This window comes from Piliocolobus tephrosceles, chromosome 21, assembly GCF_002776525.5.
Source record: "Piliocolobus tephrosceles isolate RC106 chromosome 21, ASM277652v3, whole genome shotgun sequence".
Lineage (NCBI taxonomy): Eukaryota > Metazoa > Chordata > Mammalia > Primates > Cercopithecidae > Piliocolobus > Piliocolobus tephrosceles.
The window spans coordinates 2,497,031-2,514,140 of record NC_045454.1 but is presented as its reverse complement, the minus strand read 5'-3'; the positions used below and the strand labels follow the sequence as shown (position 1 = coordinate 2,514,140).

At 44.2% G+C, this 17,110-nt stretch overlaps 1 protein-coding gene across 1 annotated transcript in view; it reads right to left on the bottom strand.

The window, feature by feature from the left end:
• Window positions 1-5,135: 5,135 nt before the first annotated feature.
• NLRP8 (NLR family pyrin domain containing 8) overlaps window positions 5,136-17,110 on the bottom strand; it is a 45,635-nt gene continuing 33,660 nt past the window's right edge. The window contains exons 9-10 of the mRNA XM_023184419.2: window positions 14,168-14,338; window positions 5,136-5,223 (exon numbers count right to left, since the gene is read on the bottom strand). Of these exons, the coding sequence (XP_023040187.1) occupies window positions 5,136-5,223; window positions 14,168-14,338 (259 nt within the window). The remainder of the gene's footprint in view (window positions 5,224-14,167; window positions 14,339-17,110) is intronic.

Genomic DNA, 17,110 nt, shown 5'->3' with positions numbered 1-17,110 from the left:
GGGGAAGGCTCATGGGTGCTAAGATTACAGGTAGACGGGAGAAATGGGTGCAGGTGTTCTGCAGCACTGCAGGTGAATATGGTGAACCATAACTTATTGTCTATTCTCAAGAAGCTAGAAGGGAGGATTGAGTGTTCACAACACAGATGTTTGGGGTGATGAATATGCTAAGTCCCCTGATTTGATCATGACACACTGTATACAGGTATCAAAATATCACTCTTGGGCGGGGCATGGTGGCTCATGTCTGTAATCCCAGCACTTTGGGAGGCCGAGGCGGGTGGATCACCTGAGGTCAGGAGTTGAAGACCAGCCTGATCAACACAGAGAAACCCCCTCTCTACTAAAAATACAAAATTAGCCAAGCGTGGTGGCAGGCACCTGTAATCCCAGTTACTCTGGAGGCTGAGGCAGGAGAATCGCTTGAACCTCGGAGGCAGAGGTTGTGGTGAGCCCAGATTGCGCCACTGCACTCCAGCCTGGGCAACAGAAGTGAAAATCCATCTCAAAAAACAAAACAAAACCTCCCATAAATATGTACAGCTATGTGTTAACTGAAATAAAGGAAAAACTGCAGCGAGTATACATATTTTTGACAAAGATCAGGGGTCAGCAAATCTCCTGAAAGGAGCCAGGCATCTTAGGCTTTGGGGGCCATTTGCTCTCTGCCACCACTGCTTAGCTGCTCCTGTGGTATGAAAGTAGTTGTAGACAATTTTTCAACAAAGGAGAAAAGCTATGTTCCAATAAATCTTTATTGGCAAAGGACTGGATTTGACACACGAGCCCTACAGAGAAACCCGTAAGAATGTTAGCTGTCATTATCAAAAAGTCAAAAAACAGATGCTGCTGAGGTGGCGGGGAAAAAAAGGGAATGCTTACACAGTGTTGATGGGGGTGTCAGCCAGTTCAGCCATTGTGGAAAGCAGTGTGGAGATTCCTCAAAGAGCTAAAAGCAGAAGTAGCATTGGACCCAGCAATCTCATTACTGGGTATATATACTAAGAGGAATATAAAGCATTCTATCATCAAGACACAGGCGTGCGAATGTTCGCTGCAGCACTGTTCACAATCACGAAGACATGGAGTCAACCTAAATGCCCATCAAGGGCAGAGTGGATAACGATAACGTGGTACATGTACACCATGGAATACTATGCAGCCATAAAAAAGAATGAGATGTCTTTTGCGGGAACATGGATGGAACTGGAGGCCATCATCCAGTGTAAACTAAGACAGGAACAGAAAACCAAATACTATATGTCCTCACTTACAAGTGGGAGCTCAGTAAGAACACGTGAACACAAAGAGAGGAACAACAGATAATGGGGTCTACTTGAGGGTGGAGGGTGGGAGAAGGGTGAGCAGCAGAAAAAAAATAACTATTGGGTCCTGGGCTTAATACCTGGGTGATCAAACAGTCTGTACAACAAATCTCCATTACACAAGTTTACCTGTGTAACAAACAAGTGTACATGTAACAAACCTTCACATGTACCCCCAAAACTAAAAGGTAAAGTTAGCTGTCAGCACTGCTGTTCAATTTTGTACTCTCTCCACTTTTCTTTGTATTTGATATTTCACTATTATTTATATTTACCTAATTTATATTTGGTAGGAAAACAGATAAAGTAGAGGCATAAAAGTGGAACATAGGTGAAAATTAACATTGGTATGTATGCCTCATAAATTACTTGAACAATTTAAAATTATATGCAGTTATTAAATAGGGCTGGTAACAAATATAACTATAAAAATCTCACACAAAATCTAATAACCAGTTAAGCATGAAGAGATCAAATGAACAGCAACTACAGAGGTAAAAAACCTGCGCAATTTAGAAAAGTGGCGTATCTGTTTTGAGAGCTTTAAAACGCTGCTGCTAGATGAAAGGCTTGATGTGGTGAGGTAGAGGCAGATTCCCAGCACATCAACGATCCTTCATCAGCGTATCATCATCCAAGAAGTCCTGCTATTTTTGTCAGGACAAGAAACTCTATGAAAAGCCAAAACTAGACAAGAGAACTCTAAAAAGAATGTTATTCACTCTGTCGATGTCCAGGCTGGACTTCAACATCTATGATAGGATGTCACCATTGCCTGGGGCTGCACACAGATGTGCTAAATTTTGAAATATTTATGTCCATGAATTCCTACTTTACATTTAGCCCCCAAATAATGAGCAAATGGAATAGATCTCAATCGAATGGTATAAAAGACACAAGATGACAGATTAATTCAATACAGTACCCTCCTCACTCCAGAAAAAGAAATCTTTCAAGTCCCCTTGAAAAAACTGCTGCAAATAAATCTGAGACTATGACAAGGAATGCATTATGTAAACAGCTCTTCTAACCCATGATAATGATGAATAGCTCAGTATATTAAAAGAATTTTTCTTTTCTCTTTTTTTTGAGATGCAGTTTTGCTTTTGTTGCCCAGGATAGAGTACAGTGGTGTGATCTTGGCTCACTGCAACCTTCACACCTCCTGGGTTCAAGTGATTCTCCTGCCTCAGCCTCCCCAGTAGCTGGAATTAGGTACAGCCACAACCACGCCCGGCTAATTTGTATATTTTTTAGTAGATGGGGGGGTTTCGCCATGTTGGTCAGGCTGATCTTGAACCCCTGACCTCAGATGACCCACCTGCCTCGGCCTCCCAAAGTGCTGGGATTATAGACATGAGCCACTATGCCCAGCCTATTAGAAGGATTTTGAACAGTTAAAAACCTGCATATGACTTTTGCAATCCCAGCACTTTGGGACCCTGAGGCAGATGGATCACCTCAGGTCAGAAGTTCGAGACCAGCCTGGCCAACATGGTGAAACCCCGTCTCTACTAAAAATACAAAAATTAGCTGGGTGTGGTGGCACGTGCCTGTAATCCTAGCTACTCGGAAGGCTGAGGCAGGAGAATTCCTTGAACCCGGGAGGCAGAGGTTGCAGTGAGCCAAGATCGTGCCACCGCACTCCAGCCTGGACATAGAGTAAGACACTGTCAAAAAAGAGGAAAAAAAAAAGAAAAAGAAAAAACTGCATATGACTCTTAAATGTACTTTTAAAAAACAACGTTATTACTAATAATAGCCAAAATGATGTACCACGTTTGACACGTGAGGCTGACAATGTCCACGATGCATGACCAGACCCTGCATTGTGATGGGTGAAGGAAAAAGTGCTCCTGCATTAGTGGAAGTGTAAATGCGTGCCATCTTTTTGGACGGTACTTTGGCAGTCTTTACCCATTTTAAAGACAAATATTAGACCCAGCCTTGTGTAAAACAGCAAGACTGAAGACCATTTAGGAGTCGCTTAATAGCAGGTGGATTGATTTAAGCACCAAAGTACCCTGCGTCCTTAAAAATGCACAAGGATCAGCACAGAAATATGCCCCACCTGTAAACCTCTCAACACCACACACATGCGCACAACACCTTTGGGTGAGGAGCAGAAAATAGGCAGGAGACACTAAGGGGGGCAGGGAAGGACACACTTCACACCACACCTTCTCGTATTGCTGCTTTCAAATTAATACTGAAAAAGGCTGGGCGCGGTGGCTCACGCCTGTCATCCCAGGACTTTGGGAGCCTGAAGTGGGTGGATCACCTGGGTCAGGAGTTTGAGACCAGCCCGGCCAACATGGTGAAACCCCATCTCTACCAAAAATACAAAAATTAGCCAGGCTTGGTTGCGGGCGCCTGTAATCCCAGCTACTCAGGAGGCTGAGGCAGGAGAATCACTTGAATCCAGGAGGTGGAGGTTGCAGTGAGCTGAGATTGTGCAACTGTACTCCAGCCTGGGTGACAGAGACTCCATCTTAACACACACACACACACACACACACAAAACCCAAATCACCAAATACTAAAAAGTACCTCCCATTAAAAAATCATTTTAGTAGAAGCTAAGTAGACATAAATGAATTTCACCAAAACAAGAGGTATTCTTACCATGACCCATCCATGGAAGACCAAACACCTAGGTACACGTCAACACTGACAGAACATTGAAGTTTATGTGCTGTGTTGCTCAAAATAGAATCATAGCAAGAAAAAAAGCTTTTCTACACATTCCTATATTTAAGGACAATATTGGTCATTGGTAAATGGAAAAATACTTATTTCTGAGCACCTGTTTAAAAGCTTACATCCTAACCACAGAACAATTAACATTTTCTAGGTTTTTCTCCCCCCTTCGAAGTTAACAAAAAGCACCTGGATACATGGAAATTGAAAGCAAAACACAGAAGACAAAGACTCTCAACGTAGGCCATGAAATTAAGAGGGGAAGGTTATTTGAGAATGAATTTCGGATTGTCATATGTAAACACTTCTATATATACATAATTTGAATTAAACATTTGCCTTACCGCACTGCACAATCCTTTGAAGGGGCTGGAGGACCAAGAAGTGAACCAGGGCTGTAAAAACCAACAAAAACCTCAGGGGTGGGTAAGGAAATGAGTATGGTGGGGGACGGTGATTGTATTTTTAGGATGAGGTGACTGAGCATGTTCATACATTCAGAGCTGAGAATAAAGGTAGCAGCAGCAAGAAGGTGACAAAGACTCTTGTCTGTATCTTGCCTTAGGTGACTCAAAGCATTTCAACTTTATGTAGCACAGATAGTTTTTCTTCTTGACATGGAGTCTTGCTCTGTCGCCCAGGCTGAAGTTCAGTGGCACGATCTCAGCTCACTGCAACCTCCACCTCCCAGGTTCAAGCGATTCTCCTGCCTCAGCCTCCCGAGCAGCTGGGATTACAGGTGTCCACCACACCCGGCTAATTTTTTTTTTTTTTTTTTTTTTTTTTTTTTTTTTTTTTTAGTAGAGGCAGGGGTTCACCATGTTGGCCAGGCAGGTCTCGAACTCCTGACCTCAGGTAATCTGCCTGCCTCGACCTCCCACAGTGCTGGATTACAGGGCTGAGCCACCGCGTCTGGCCTTACATGGCATATTAATACACAAAGGGCATCACCGTCCTCACTCCAGAGTTCGAAGCTGAGGTTCTGTGATGTTGACTGGGTTGCTCTGTTTTAGGGGAAAGTGCATTAATGCATACGGGATTATAACGCCCGGTATTTCCCTTGAACTGATTAATCAAGCCCCAGAGAAAGGTGACTGGATGGTGTAGGGATTAATTTGGGTTAGACGCGGTCACTTTCTCCTGAGTGAAGTCAGTTGGGTGAGGAGTTGGGGAGAAGTTATTCAAGTCCAGGGAAGATTACAGCCTGAGGGAGGTAAAGGAAGGCTGCTGGTTGAGGTTATTTTCTGAGGATGAGTGACTTCCCTAAGCTAGCACTTTGTTGCTATGCTTTTTCTACAGACCATACCTCTCCCACCACATCTTTCTACGCAGGTGTCCTGAATGATTAGAAAGAAGCAGTTAAGATTACAGGGCTCCAAGTCTCAGGCCCAGTTTTGAATATTGATTTGCCGCTTTCTACCCCAGGCAAGCCATTTAGCTTCTTTGGGGCTCAGCTTCCCCCCTTGGTAAACAGGACAAACTACACTGTCAGAATTATACGGCGTTTCAGTAACTAAGTTACAGTTAACATATTATTAGCACAATTAGCACCGTAACACCCCCCAACCCCCGCCCCAGACTCCTACTAAATGCACACATTCGCTAACCCTGACATTCAAGTCGCAGTACCCCTACTCTGTATTCTATTTATTTTTGAGATGAAGTCTCACTCTGTCACCCAGGCTGGAGTGCAGTGGCGTGTCCCTGGCTCACTGCAACCTCTGCCTCCTGGGTTCAAGCAATTCTCCTTCCTCAGCCTCCCTAGAAGGTGGGATTATAGGCGCCTGCCACCACGCCCGGCTCATTTTTGTATTAGAGACAAGGATTTCACCATGTTGGCCAGGCTGGTCTTGAACTCCTGACCTCAAGATAATCCACCTGCCTCGGCCTCCCGAAGTGCTGGGTTTACAGGCATGAGCCACTGTGCCCAGCCCTCTGTATTTTAGACCGAATGTTGGGAAAGGACGAGAGACTTACCTAAATATCCCAAGTAAATATGAGGTTTTAGAGGAAGATCTTTACAGCAAAATGGGGTAACTGGACTTTGTTCTTTCAAGGAACCCTTTGGTCCCGGGCTTTGAGCAGCCAAAAGGGAGAGGGTGGGGGCCCCTAGTAAGCTCAATATGCAGGTTCTTATCATCAGCAGTGGAGAACGAAAGCGGGAAGGACAGGGAGCAGGACAGGAGGAATACTCACCAACTTCACACCTCGCCTCCAAGAGAGCAGGTCCTGCTCTGGGCCAACTGGCAATCACAGAAAAAAGAAGGCCACGCCCAGCTCCGTGCCCACGAGGCGATCATCCTTGGGGAGCCCTGAGCCTGTGATGTTGCTGCTGCCTATTGGCTGCAACCTGCTCTGAACGACCAGCCCCAGGGAACAGGCACTTTTCTGCACCTGTGTGCATCCTTTACAGGTGCTGCTGCTGCCAAGAGGCTGCCTTGACCCCACACACCTGCGCTCAGGGCGCCCGGATGCTAACAGCCTTCAGCTGGCTGTCCCGGAGCAATTAGTGTATGTGTGGGTGAGAGGGTGTGTGTGTGAGAAAGAATGTGCAAGACAGAGACAGTGTGTGTGCATGTGAGAGTGTGAGACGGTGTGTGAGAGATTGTGTGTGTGTGAGAGACTGTGTGTGTGTGTGTGTGTGTGTGTGTTGGGTGCCCTTATTTTACATAATCCGGAAGTTGCACTTGGCTTTTTTTATTTTTTGTGTATTGACAAATTATAATTGTGTATTCTCGTGGGGTCCAGTGTGATCTTCTGTGTACACAATTATTAAATGATTAAATCAAGCGAACAAACACATCCGTTGCCTTGAATACTTATTTTTGTGTGTGTGGTGAGAACACTTGAAATGTACTCCCTTAGCAATCTTGAAACAGAAGTTTATACTTTTGATAAAGTGTATTCAGTTTTAGTTTGTTTTGATGTGGACTCTTGCTCTGTGACTCAGGCTGGAGTGCTCAGTGCAAACTCCGCCTCCCGGGTTCAAAGGATTCTCCTGCCTCAGCCTCCTGAGTAGCTGGGACTACAGGTGTGCACCACCACGCCCGGCTAATTTTTGAATTTTTAGTAGAGAGGGAGTTTCACTATGTTGGCCAAACTGATCTCGAACTCCTGACGACAGGAGATCCACCAGCCTTGGCCTCCCAAAGCTCTGGGATTTACAGGCATGAAATACTGTGCCTGGCCAAATGTATTTGAAAATTCAATTTGAAGAATTTATGGTGAACACATATTAAATTTATGGTCTCTCCTTAGGTCATGAATGTCTTCTGAGTAGTTCACTTTTAGAAAGTATAGCGTCTTTCCTTTCACATTTAGATTTATACTATACTTGGAATTAATTTTGTGTATGGTATGAGGTAGGAATTCAGATTTTTTTATTCTATGTGTGACCAATCAATTTAACACCATTTGTTAAAATACTACCCTTTTCCTAGTCTTTTGGAGTGTTGGTTTGTCAGAAGTCACATGATCATGTTTGTGACCTTCTGTTCTGGACTCTATTCTGTTTCCCAAGTATATTTCTCCAATCTCTAATTAAATGCATGGAAAATACCATACTGTGCTAGCTATCCTGAACTCTTTGCATTTCTTTTTTTTTTCCTTTTTTTTTTTTTTGAGACAGAGTCTTGCACTGTTGCCTGGGCTGGAGTGCAATGGCATGATCTCAGCTCACTGCAACCTCCGCTTCCCCAGTTCAAGCCATTCTCCTGCCTCAACCTCCCGAGTAGCTGGGATTACAGGCACCTGCCACAACGCCTGGCTAATTTTTTGTATCTTTAGCAGAGATGGGGTTTTGCCGTGTTGGCCAGGCTGGTCTCAAACTCCTGACCTTGTGATCCGCTCACCTGGGCCTCCCAAAGTGCTGGGATTACAGGCGTGCTTGGCCACTTTTCTTCATATACTTTAGAATTTGCCTGTAAATTTCCACTAGAGTACTTTGGGAATTTTATGGTCACTGCAATAACTTTATGAATACAGCCGAGGAAAATTGTTATCTTTGAAAGACAGTGTTCCTATTCATGAAGTTTGTATATTTCTCTATTTATTAGGTATTCTTTATTTTTTTCTTTTGAGACAGGGCCTCACTCTGTTGCCCAGGCTGGAGTGCAATGGTGCAAACATGGTTTACTGCTGCCTCGACCTCCTGGGCTCAAGTGATCCTCCCACTTGGCCTCCCAAAGGGGTGGGATTACAGGCGTGAGCCACTGGGCCTAGCCAAGGCACATCTTTTCTTTCTTTCTTTTTTTCTTTGGAGACAGAGTTTTGTTCTTGTTGCCCAGGCTGGAGTACAATGGTGCGATCTCGGCTCAATGCAACCTCCACCTCCTGGGTTTAAGGGATTCTCCTGCCTCAGCCTCAGGAGTAGCTGGGACCACAGGTATGTACCACCACGCCCGGCTAATTTTGTATTTTTAGTAGAGATGGGGTTTCTCCACGTTGGCCAGGCTGGTGTCAAATTCCTGACCTCAGGTGATCCGCCTGCCTCGGCCTCCCAAAGTGCTGGGATTATAAGCGTGAGCCACCGCACCTGGCCACAACTTTTATTAAGTTTATTCCTATTTGAGATTATTGATACCAGTATAAAAGAAATTTTGTTATGCTTTTAAAAACTGCTTAATAGTACATAGGAATACATTTTTATTTTCATATATCGAGTTGTTGTGTGTAGGATCTTATTAAATTCACTTTTTGTTATTTTTTAATCCCCTTGGTTTACCAGGCTTATCAGTTCTTGTTCTACATATGTAATCATATTGTTTGTGAAAAATGACAGCTTTATTTCCATCTTTATAATGTTGTATTTATTATTCCTCTTGTTGCCTTGTTACACTGACCAGGGCCTCCAGTACAAAGTTAAATAAAAGTTGTGACAGTGGCTGGTTCCTTTTCTTTCTGTCTCATTTTTATCTTAGGGAAAGAATTTTCACTGCTCTCCAATAAACATGTTAGCAGTAATTTTTTAGAAGCCCTTCCTCAAATTAAAAAAGTCACCATCGGTTCCAAGTTTGCTAAGTGTTGTTTAAAAATCATAAATTGATGTTGAATTTTATCAACTTTTTTTTGTGTGTGTGTCTACTAGGTTGGTCTTCCTGAATCTGAAATAGTTCCTGCCGACTTTGTGTTCTTGTTCTTTCATGTCACTGAGGCCCTGTCATGTTTATCTCAGCACGTTCTATCCGCAGGCACATGATATCCATTTGTCTTCTTATTGGTGATGTTAACTTTGAGCACTTGGCTAAGGCACCATCTGCCCTGTTTTCCCACTACTCTTACTTTGTAATTCACATATAGTTTCTGGGGAGAACCCTAAAGACTCGTGAGTACACTGAGTCTCCATCTACCAGTTTCAGCAACTCCTGATGGTTTCTCTAATGCCACCTTCCTCCCTCCCTTCCTTCCTTCCTTTTCTTTCTTTCTTTTCTTTCTCTTTCCTTTTTTCTTTCCTTCTTTCCTTCTTTCCTTCTTTTCTTCTTTCCTTCTTTCTTTCTTTTCTTTCTTTCTTTCTTTCTTTCCTTCCTTCCTTCCTCCCTCCTTTCCTCCTTTCTTTTCTTTTTCTTTTCTTTTTTCTCTTTCCTTCTTTCCTTCTTCCTTCCCTTCCATCCCTCCCTCCCTCCCTGCTTGCTTGCTCGCTCTCTCTCTCTTTCCTTCTTTTCTTTCTTTCCTTTCCTTCTTTCTTTCCTTTCTTTCTTTCTTTCTTTCTTTCTTTCTTTCTTTCTTTCTTTCTTTCTTTCTTTCTCTTTCTCTCTCTCTCTCTCTCTCTCTCTCTTTCTCTCTTTCTCTCTTTCTTTCGAGGTCTCACTGTATTGCCCAGGCTGGGAGTGCAGTGGTACAATCTTGGCTCACTGCATCCTCCACCTCCCGGGTTCAAGTGATTCTCCTGCCTCAGCCTCTGGAGTAGCTGGGATTACAGGCATGCGCCACCATGCCTGGCTAATTTTTGTGTTTTCAGTAGAGACAGGGTTTCACCGTGTTTGCTAGGCTGGTCTCGAACTTCTGACCTCAGGTGATCCACCTGCCTCAGCCTCCCAAAGTACTGGGATTACAGGCATGAGCTGCTGCGCCTGGCCTACTTTCAAAATATTCTTTTTCCTTTGCAATGAATTGCCCTATGCTGCACCTCCTTTGCTGTGTGTCTATTGTTTAAATTCTTTTAAACGAAGACAAGAACCGAGGTCTCATAGCTGCCATCCACATTTCTACCATTATTTAGTTTGATGATTAAATTATTCCAGATTTGGCCAGTGAGAACTCATTCAATCAGGCTCCTTGTTCCCATTGCTATGTCCCCATTATTATTATTATTTTTTTTCAGAGACAAGGTCTCTCTCTGTTGTCCAGGCTGGAGTGCAGTGATGCATCATGGCCCACTGCAGCCTTGAACCTCTGGGCTCAAGTGATCGTCCCACGTCAGCCTCCCAAATACCTGGGACCACAGGCATGCACCATCATGCCCAGCTGATTTGTAAAACATTTTTAATGTAGATGGGGTCTCCCTATGTTGCCCAGGCTGGTCGCTAACTCTTGGGCTCAAGCAGCTCTTCACCTTAACCTCCTACAGTGCTGAGAACACAGGTGCCAACCACTGGCCTGGCCCCCATTGTTCTCTGAGCATTGTCTGACTTCTGGCACAAGATGTTCCAGACCCATTCTGTACATTCCCAGCACCAACTGTGGAGTCAGCTCTTTCTCTGAAGATTCTTGGTTCCTTTAATGAGGAGCGGTACTTAGAAAACAATACTTGAGTACCAGTGTGCTGTTTCTATGACACCATTGTTTCTACACTTAGGTTTCTTTCTCACGGCTGAATAGTACTCCACTGTGTGTAAGTACCACGTTTTCTTTGTCCACTCATCTGCTGATGGACTCTTAGGTTGCTTTGAAACCTTGGCTATTGTGAACAGGGCAGCAATAAACGTGGAACTGCAGATACCTCTCTGATTTACTGATTTATTCAGGGTATATACCTAGCAGTGGGATTGCTAGGGTTGGGGTTGAGGACCCCAACTCCTCCGGCTTTTGAAATAAAATTTCTTCAGAATTAAGAAACCAACCTGGGCCTGGCGTAGTGGCTCACACCTGTAATCCCAGCACTTTGGGAGGCCAAGGTGGGCGGATCATGAGGTCAAGAGATCAAGACCATTCTGACCAACATGGTGAAACCCCATCTCTACAAAAAATACAAAAAAATAACCTGGACATGGTGGTGCATGCCTGTAGGCCCAGCTACTCAGGAGGCTGAGGCAGGAGAATCGCTTGAACCCAGGAGATGGAGGTTGCAGTGAGCTGAGATCGTGCCACTGCACTCCAGCCTGGCCACAGAATGAGACTGTCTCAATAAATAAATAAATAAATAAATAAATAAATAAAAGAAAGAAAGAAACCAACCTGAATGATACTTGATCATTACATTGTAAAAAGATGGCTGTTTCAGAAGGGGGGAAAAAAAAAAACCACTGTGATTGCTTTCTAGATCTTTGAGTTCTAAATGCTGCCATAACTAATTTAAGAGTGTAGTAGTTAGTTAGGACCTTAAAAAGTTAAGAGTTACACTTCGGCCGGGCGTGGTGGCTCAAAGCCTGTAATCCCAGCACTTTGGGAGGCCGAGACGGGCGGATCACGTCAGGAGATCGAGACCATCCTGGCTAACACAGTTAAACCCCGTCTCTACTAAAAAATACAAAAAACTAGCCGGGCGAGGTGGCGGGTGCCTGTAGTCCCAGCTACTCGGGAGGCTGAGGCAGGAGAATGGTGTGAACCCGGGAGGCGGAGCTTGCAGTGAGCTGAGATCCGGCCACTGCACCCCAGCCTGGGCGACAGAGCAAGACTCCGTCTCAAAAAAAAAAAAAAAAGAAAAAGAGTTACACTTCATTTTTAGAGCTCCTTAAACATGAGGTGGTTTCCTTTTTCCAGTACTTGCTACATTTATTATCTTACTTAGAAGTTCCTTGTGCACACTTTCCCCAGACAAGTTAAGGAACAAGTTTCTTTCTTAACAGTTGATGGACCAGTCTACCGGTAAATAAATCACACTCTAAAAAATTTCCAATTGCACTCATGCATATTTTTAATTAAATTTTTCTAATACCCTTGAAGATATGAAGACATATCTCCAAGAGGAGATGTTTACATGACATATTCAAAGACGTTTTGGTAGCCAGGAGTAGATGTGGGTGGAACTCGCCTTACCTTGGTGCCCCAGTGCAGTGACTAATCTATGTGTTAACACATGACACTCCGTAACATTGATGGGGTTATTTGGAGGTCATGCCCTACACCAGTTCCCAGAACGAATGGAGCCATTCCAGACTCAGGACGGTCAACAAAATAGGCAACTGTTTCCCAATTTCTCATTAGGAAAAAAAATACCCAGAGGGCCACCAGATCAGTCACCAGAGGGTCCAGGTTGATTCATCCCTATTGCTTCACCACAGCGCTAAGAATTCCAGTCCTGTATTATCTTCAGGATGTCTCTTTCCACTGCAGGGCCCTCCAGTCTTGCCAGCATATCCGCTTCATTACTGTCTTTCTTCTCCCTGGGAAGGGTAAAAACAACGTTTTGTTTTCTTACATTTGGTTTTCTTTTGCAGCCCTGAAACAAGGAGGCAAAACCTCTAGAACAGAAATTGACCACCTAGGAGACCACCCTGGCCCCACGCAGTAGGTCAAAATGAATAGGGGTGCTCTCAGGAGCTCAGGAATGAATTTGAAGTGCCTTGGGGTTCAACCAAGACAGCCTCAATGATCCCTCCTCCTGTAAATCACACCCTTGGCTGGCTCCCTGTCTCACGGGACCAGGGCTAGACTGTAAGGCCAATAGAACAAGGCAGATGTGATGGGATGTCACCTTCAACATTAAGCAATAAAAGATTGTGGCTCTGTTTTGGGCTGTCAGTCATCTCTCTGTGCCACCGTCTCCCTCTGCCTCTGCCTCTCTCAGCCTCTCGTTCTGGAGGAAGCCAGCTGCAACGTCATGAGCAACTCCCTGGAGAACAACTGAGGCCCCCCCAGCCCACAGCCACACAAGTGAGCCTGGAAGCAGATTCAACAGCCGTCATCAAACCCCAGCCAGTGGCTCAACTGAGACCTCGGGGGAGAACAACTGAGGCCCCCCCAGCCCACAGCCACACAAGTGAGCCTGGAAGCAGATTCAACAGCCGTCATCAAACCCCAGCCAGTGGCTCAACTGAGACCTCGGGAGATACCACGAGCTACAACCACCCAGTCATATCGCTGTCGTATTTCTGACCCTCAGAAGTTGTGTAAGACAATACGCCTTTATATTGCTTTAAGTTACTAAACGTTGAGGTAACTCATTGCGTAGCAATAGATGACTAATACACCAGGAAAAATCGTATCCTTCACCCGGAACCCACCACTGATTGAAAACATGTGTTAGGCACTGTGCAAAGTGCCGTGTGTGTGACTTCTCTTTCAGTCATCATTAAATCTCCTCAGAGAAAGACACCATCCCAGTTTTATGGATGAGCAAATCAAGGCTCAGAAAGATTGACTTGTTCACTGCTACGTAGCTGGTAAGTGGTAACATCAAACTCAGTTGTTCAGGAAGAAAAGGTGAAGAAATGAAGAAAGAGAAGACAAAGACAAGAAAGAAGGTATCAGACAGGTGAATCCCAGTTAACAGTTCCTTTAGGTAAAAGTGGGAGTTGGGGGTTTGAACAGCTACACGGAGGGAACTATAAATCCCCAGGAAACAAAAGCAGAATGGCAGCAACACTGGAAACAATCGCATCCCAGGTCCACCATCTCACTTTCTATTTTTAGAGTTAGGGTCTCACTCTGTTGCCCAGGCTGGAGCACAGTGGTGTGATCACGGCTCACTGCAGCCTCAACCTCCTGGGCCTAAGTGACCCTCTCACCTCAGCCTCCTGAGTAGCTAGGACTACAGGCATGCACCACCATGCCTAGCTAATTTTTGTATTTTTTAGTAGAAGATAGGGTTTTGCCATGTTGCCCAGGCTGGTCTGAACTCCAGACTCAAGCGATCCGCCTGTCTCAGTCTCCCAGAGTGCTGGGATTAGAGGCATGCACCACCACACCCAGCCCAGCATCTCATTTTTTACAAGGAGCTTCTCTTAGGTGATTGGTTTTGCACAGGGAATCCAGTGGAGACTTACAAAATGACCTCCTTTCTCTTCTTTTGACTTGAGAGGGCCTCACGTAAGGTCAGAATACCATCAACTTCGATCACATTCTTGCTCAAGTCCAGATGTCTCAGATGTTGGTTTTTACAGAGCATGGAAGCCATGGCCTGGCAGCAGATGGAGGTGAACAGGCAGTTTTCCAGCCTGTGACACAGAAACAGACAGCAGAGAAGTCATCATGACTCATCTGAGAGCTCAGCTGGTGTGACAGCTTACAGCCGAGAAATCACACTAACAGGGATGCGTAATGTTGTTTCAACCATGTCTCAAAGAGGTGCCGTGTGTCATCAATACAATGCCGGCCCATGAGAGTCCTTGAACAAAGAGTAAAATTCATGGATTATTAGATTAATGGGTTAATGGGTTATTACGGGAGTGGGATGGGTGGCTTTATAAAGAGGGAAAGAGATCTGAGCCTGTATACAGCATGCCCAGTGACTCACTAGTGGCCCTGCAGAGAGTCCGCACCAGCACTAAGGCTCTCACCAGATGCAGCCCCTCCACCTTGGACTTCTCAGCCTCCATATCCCTTTCTTTATAAGTCATGCAGTTTCAGGTATTCTGTTATAAGCAACAGAAAACAGACTAAGACGGATAGGGTCCATGAATTTTATACTGAGCCAAGTTACTGCTCATGGCCGAAACTAGATTAAAAAAATAATCTCATACAAGCAAAGACTTAGAAAATACTGCATAAACACTTTCAAGTATAGAAAGTTCTTTTCTATCTGAAAATATATTTCACTCAATCTAAGAGATAAATCAACATTTAAAACCCAAACTAGATTTGAGGAGTCAAAGAATCATGACTGGCAGTGAATTCATACTGAATTTAATTTGAGAAGCAAATCAGCAACAAAAATGAACACCATTACCCAAACTAATCCTTGAAATGAAAGATGTACTACAAGACAATAATTTAAACGAGCTAGATTAAATACCAAGATTACACTAATGGTGAGCAAAAAATTTGGATCGAAAGAGGCAAAATTAGTTTCATTTTTTGATCATGAGAGATGTTTACAAATCTTTTGCAAATACTAAAGGTAACCAAAGAATTAAAAAGAGAATGAATGTTTTTATATTACTGGCTGGTATACATGTTAGCAAAGAGACTGTAAAAAACAGGGAAATATATACATTATATATTTTCATATATAAATATATTAATGTAATTAATATAAATATTTTAAATATATATATAAATATAATATATATTTATATAATATAAATTATGTATATATAAATATATAACATATAATATATAAGTATATATATATGAGAGAGGTTCCAAGATGGCTGAATAGGAACAGCTCCAGTCTGCAGCTCCCAGCGTGAGCGACGCAGAAGACAGGTGATTTCAGGATTTCCAACTGAGGTACCGGGTTCATCTCACTAAGGCTTGTCAGACAGTGGGTGTAGCCCACGGAGCAGGGTGGGGCACTGCCTCACCTGGGAAGCGCAAGGGGTCAGGGAATTCCCTTTCCTAGCAAAGGGAAGCTGTAACAGACGGTACCTTGAAAATCAGAACACTCCCACCCTAATACTGCACTTTTTCAGTGGTCTTAGCAAATGGCACACCGGGAGATTATATCCTGCGCCTGGCTTGGAGGGTCCCATGCCCATGGAGTCTCACTCATTCCTAGCAGAGCAGTCTGAGATCCAACTGCAAGGCAGCAGTGAGGCTGGGGAAGGGGCGCCCACCATTGCTGAGGCTTGAGTAGGCAAACAAAGCAGCTGGGAAGCTCAAACTGGGTGGAGCCCACTGCAGCTCAAGGAGGCCTGCCTGCCTCTGTAGACTCTACCTCTAGGGGCAGGGCATAGCTGAACAAAAGGCAGTAGAAACTCCTTCAGACTTAAACGTCCCTGTCTGACAGCTTTGAAGAGAGTTGTGGTTCTCCCAGCACGGAGTTTGAGATCTGAGAACAGACAGACTGCCTCTTCAAGTGGGTCCCTGACCCTCAAGTAGCCTAACTGGGAGACATCTCCCAGTAGGGGCCAACTGACACCTCATACAGCCAGGTGCTCCTCTGAGACGAAGCTTCCAGAGGAAGGATCAGGTAGCAACATCTGCCGTTCTGCAATATTTGCTGTTCTGCAGCCTCCGCTGGTGATACCTAGGCAAACGAGGTCTGGAGTGGACCTCCAGCAAACTCCAACAGACCTGCGGCTGAGGGTCCTGACTGTTAGAAGGAAAACTAACAAATGGAAAGGACATCCACACCAAAACCCCATCTGTACATCACCATCATCAAAGACCAAAGGTAGATAAAATCACAAAGATGGGGAGAAACCAAAGCAGAAAAGCTGGAAATTTTAAAAATCAGAGCACCTCTTCTCCTCCAAAGGAATGCAGCTCCTCATCAGCAATGGAACAAAGCTGGATAGAAAAAGACTTCGATGAGTTGAGAGAAGAAGGCTTCAGACAATTGGTAATAACAAACTTCTCTGAGCTAAAGGAGGATGTTCAAACCCATCACAAAGAAGCTAAAAACCTTGAGAAAAGATTAGACAAATGACTAACTGGAATAAACAGTGTAGAGAAGTCCTTAAATGACCTGATGGAGCTGAAAAGCATGGCACAAGAATTACGTGATGCATGCGCAAGCTTCAGTAACCAAGTCAATCAAGTGGAAGAAAGGGTATCAGTGATTGAAGATCAAATGAATGAAATGAAGGGAGATGAGAAGTTTAGAGAAAAAAGAGTAAAAAGAAATGAACAAAGCCTCCAAGAAATATGGGACTATGTAAAAAGACCAAATCTACGTATAATTGGTGTACCTGAAAGTGACGGGGAGAATGGAACCAAGCTGGAAAACACTTCTCAGGATATTATCCAGGAGAACTTCTCCAACCTAGTGAGGCAGGCCAACATTCAAATTCAGGAAATACAGAGAACGCCACAAAGATACTCCT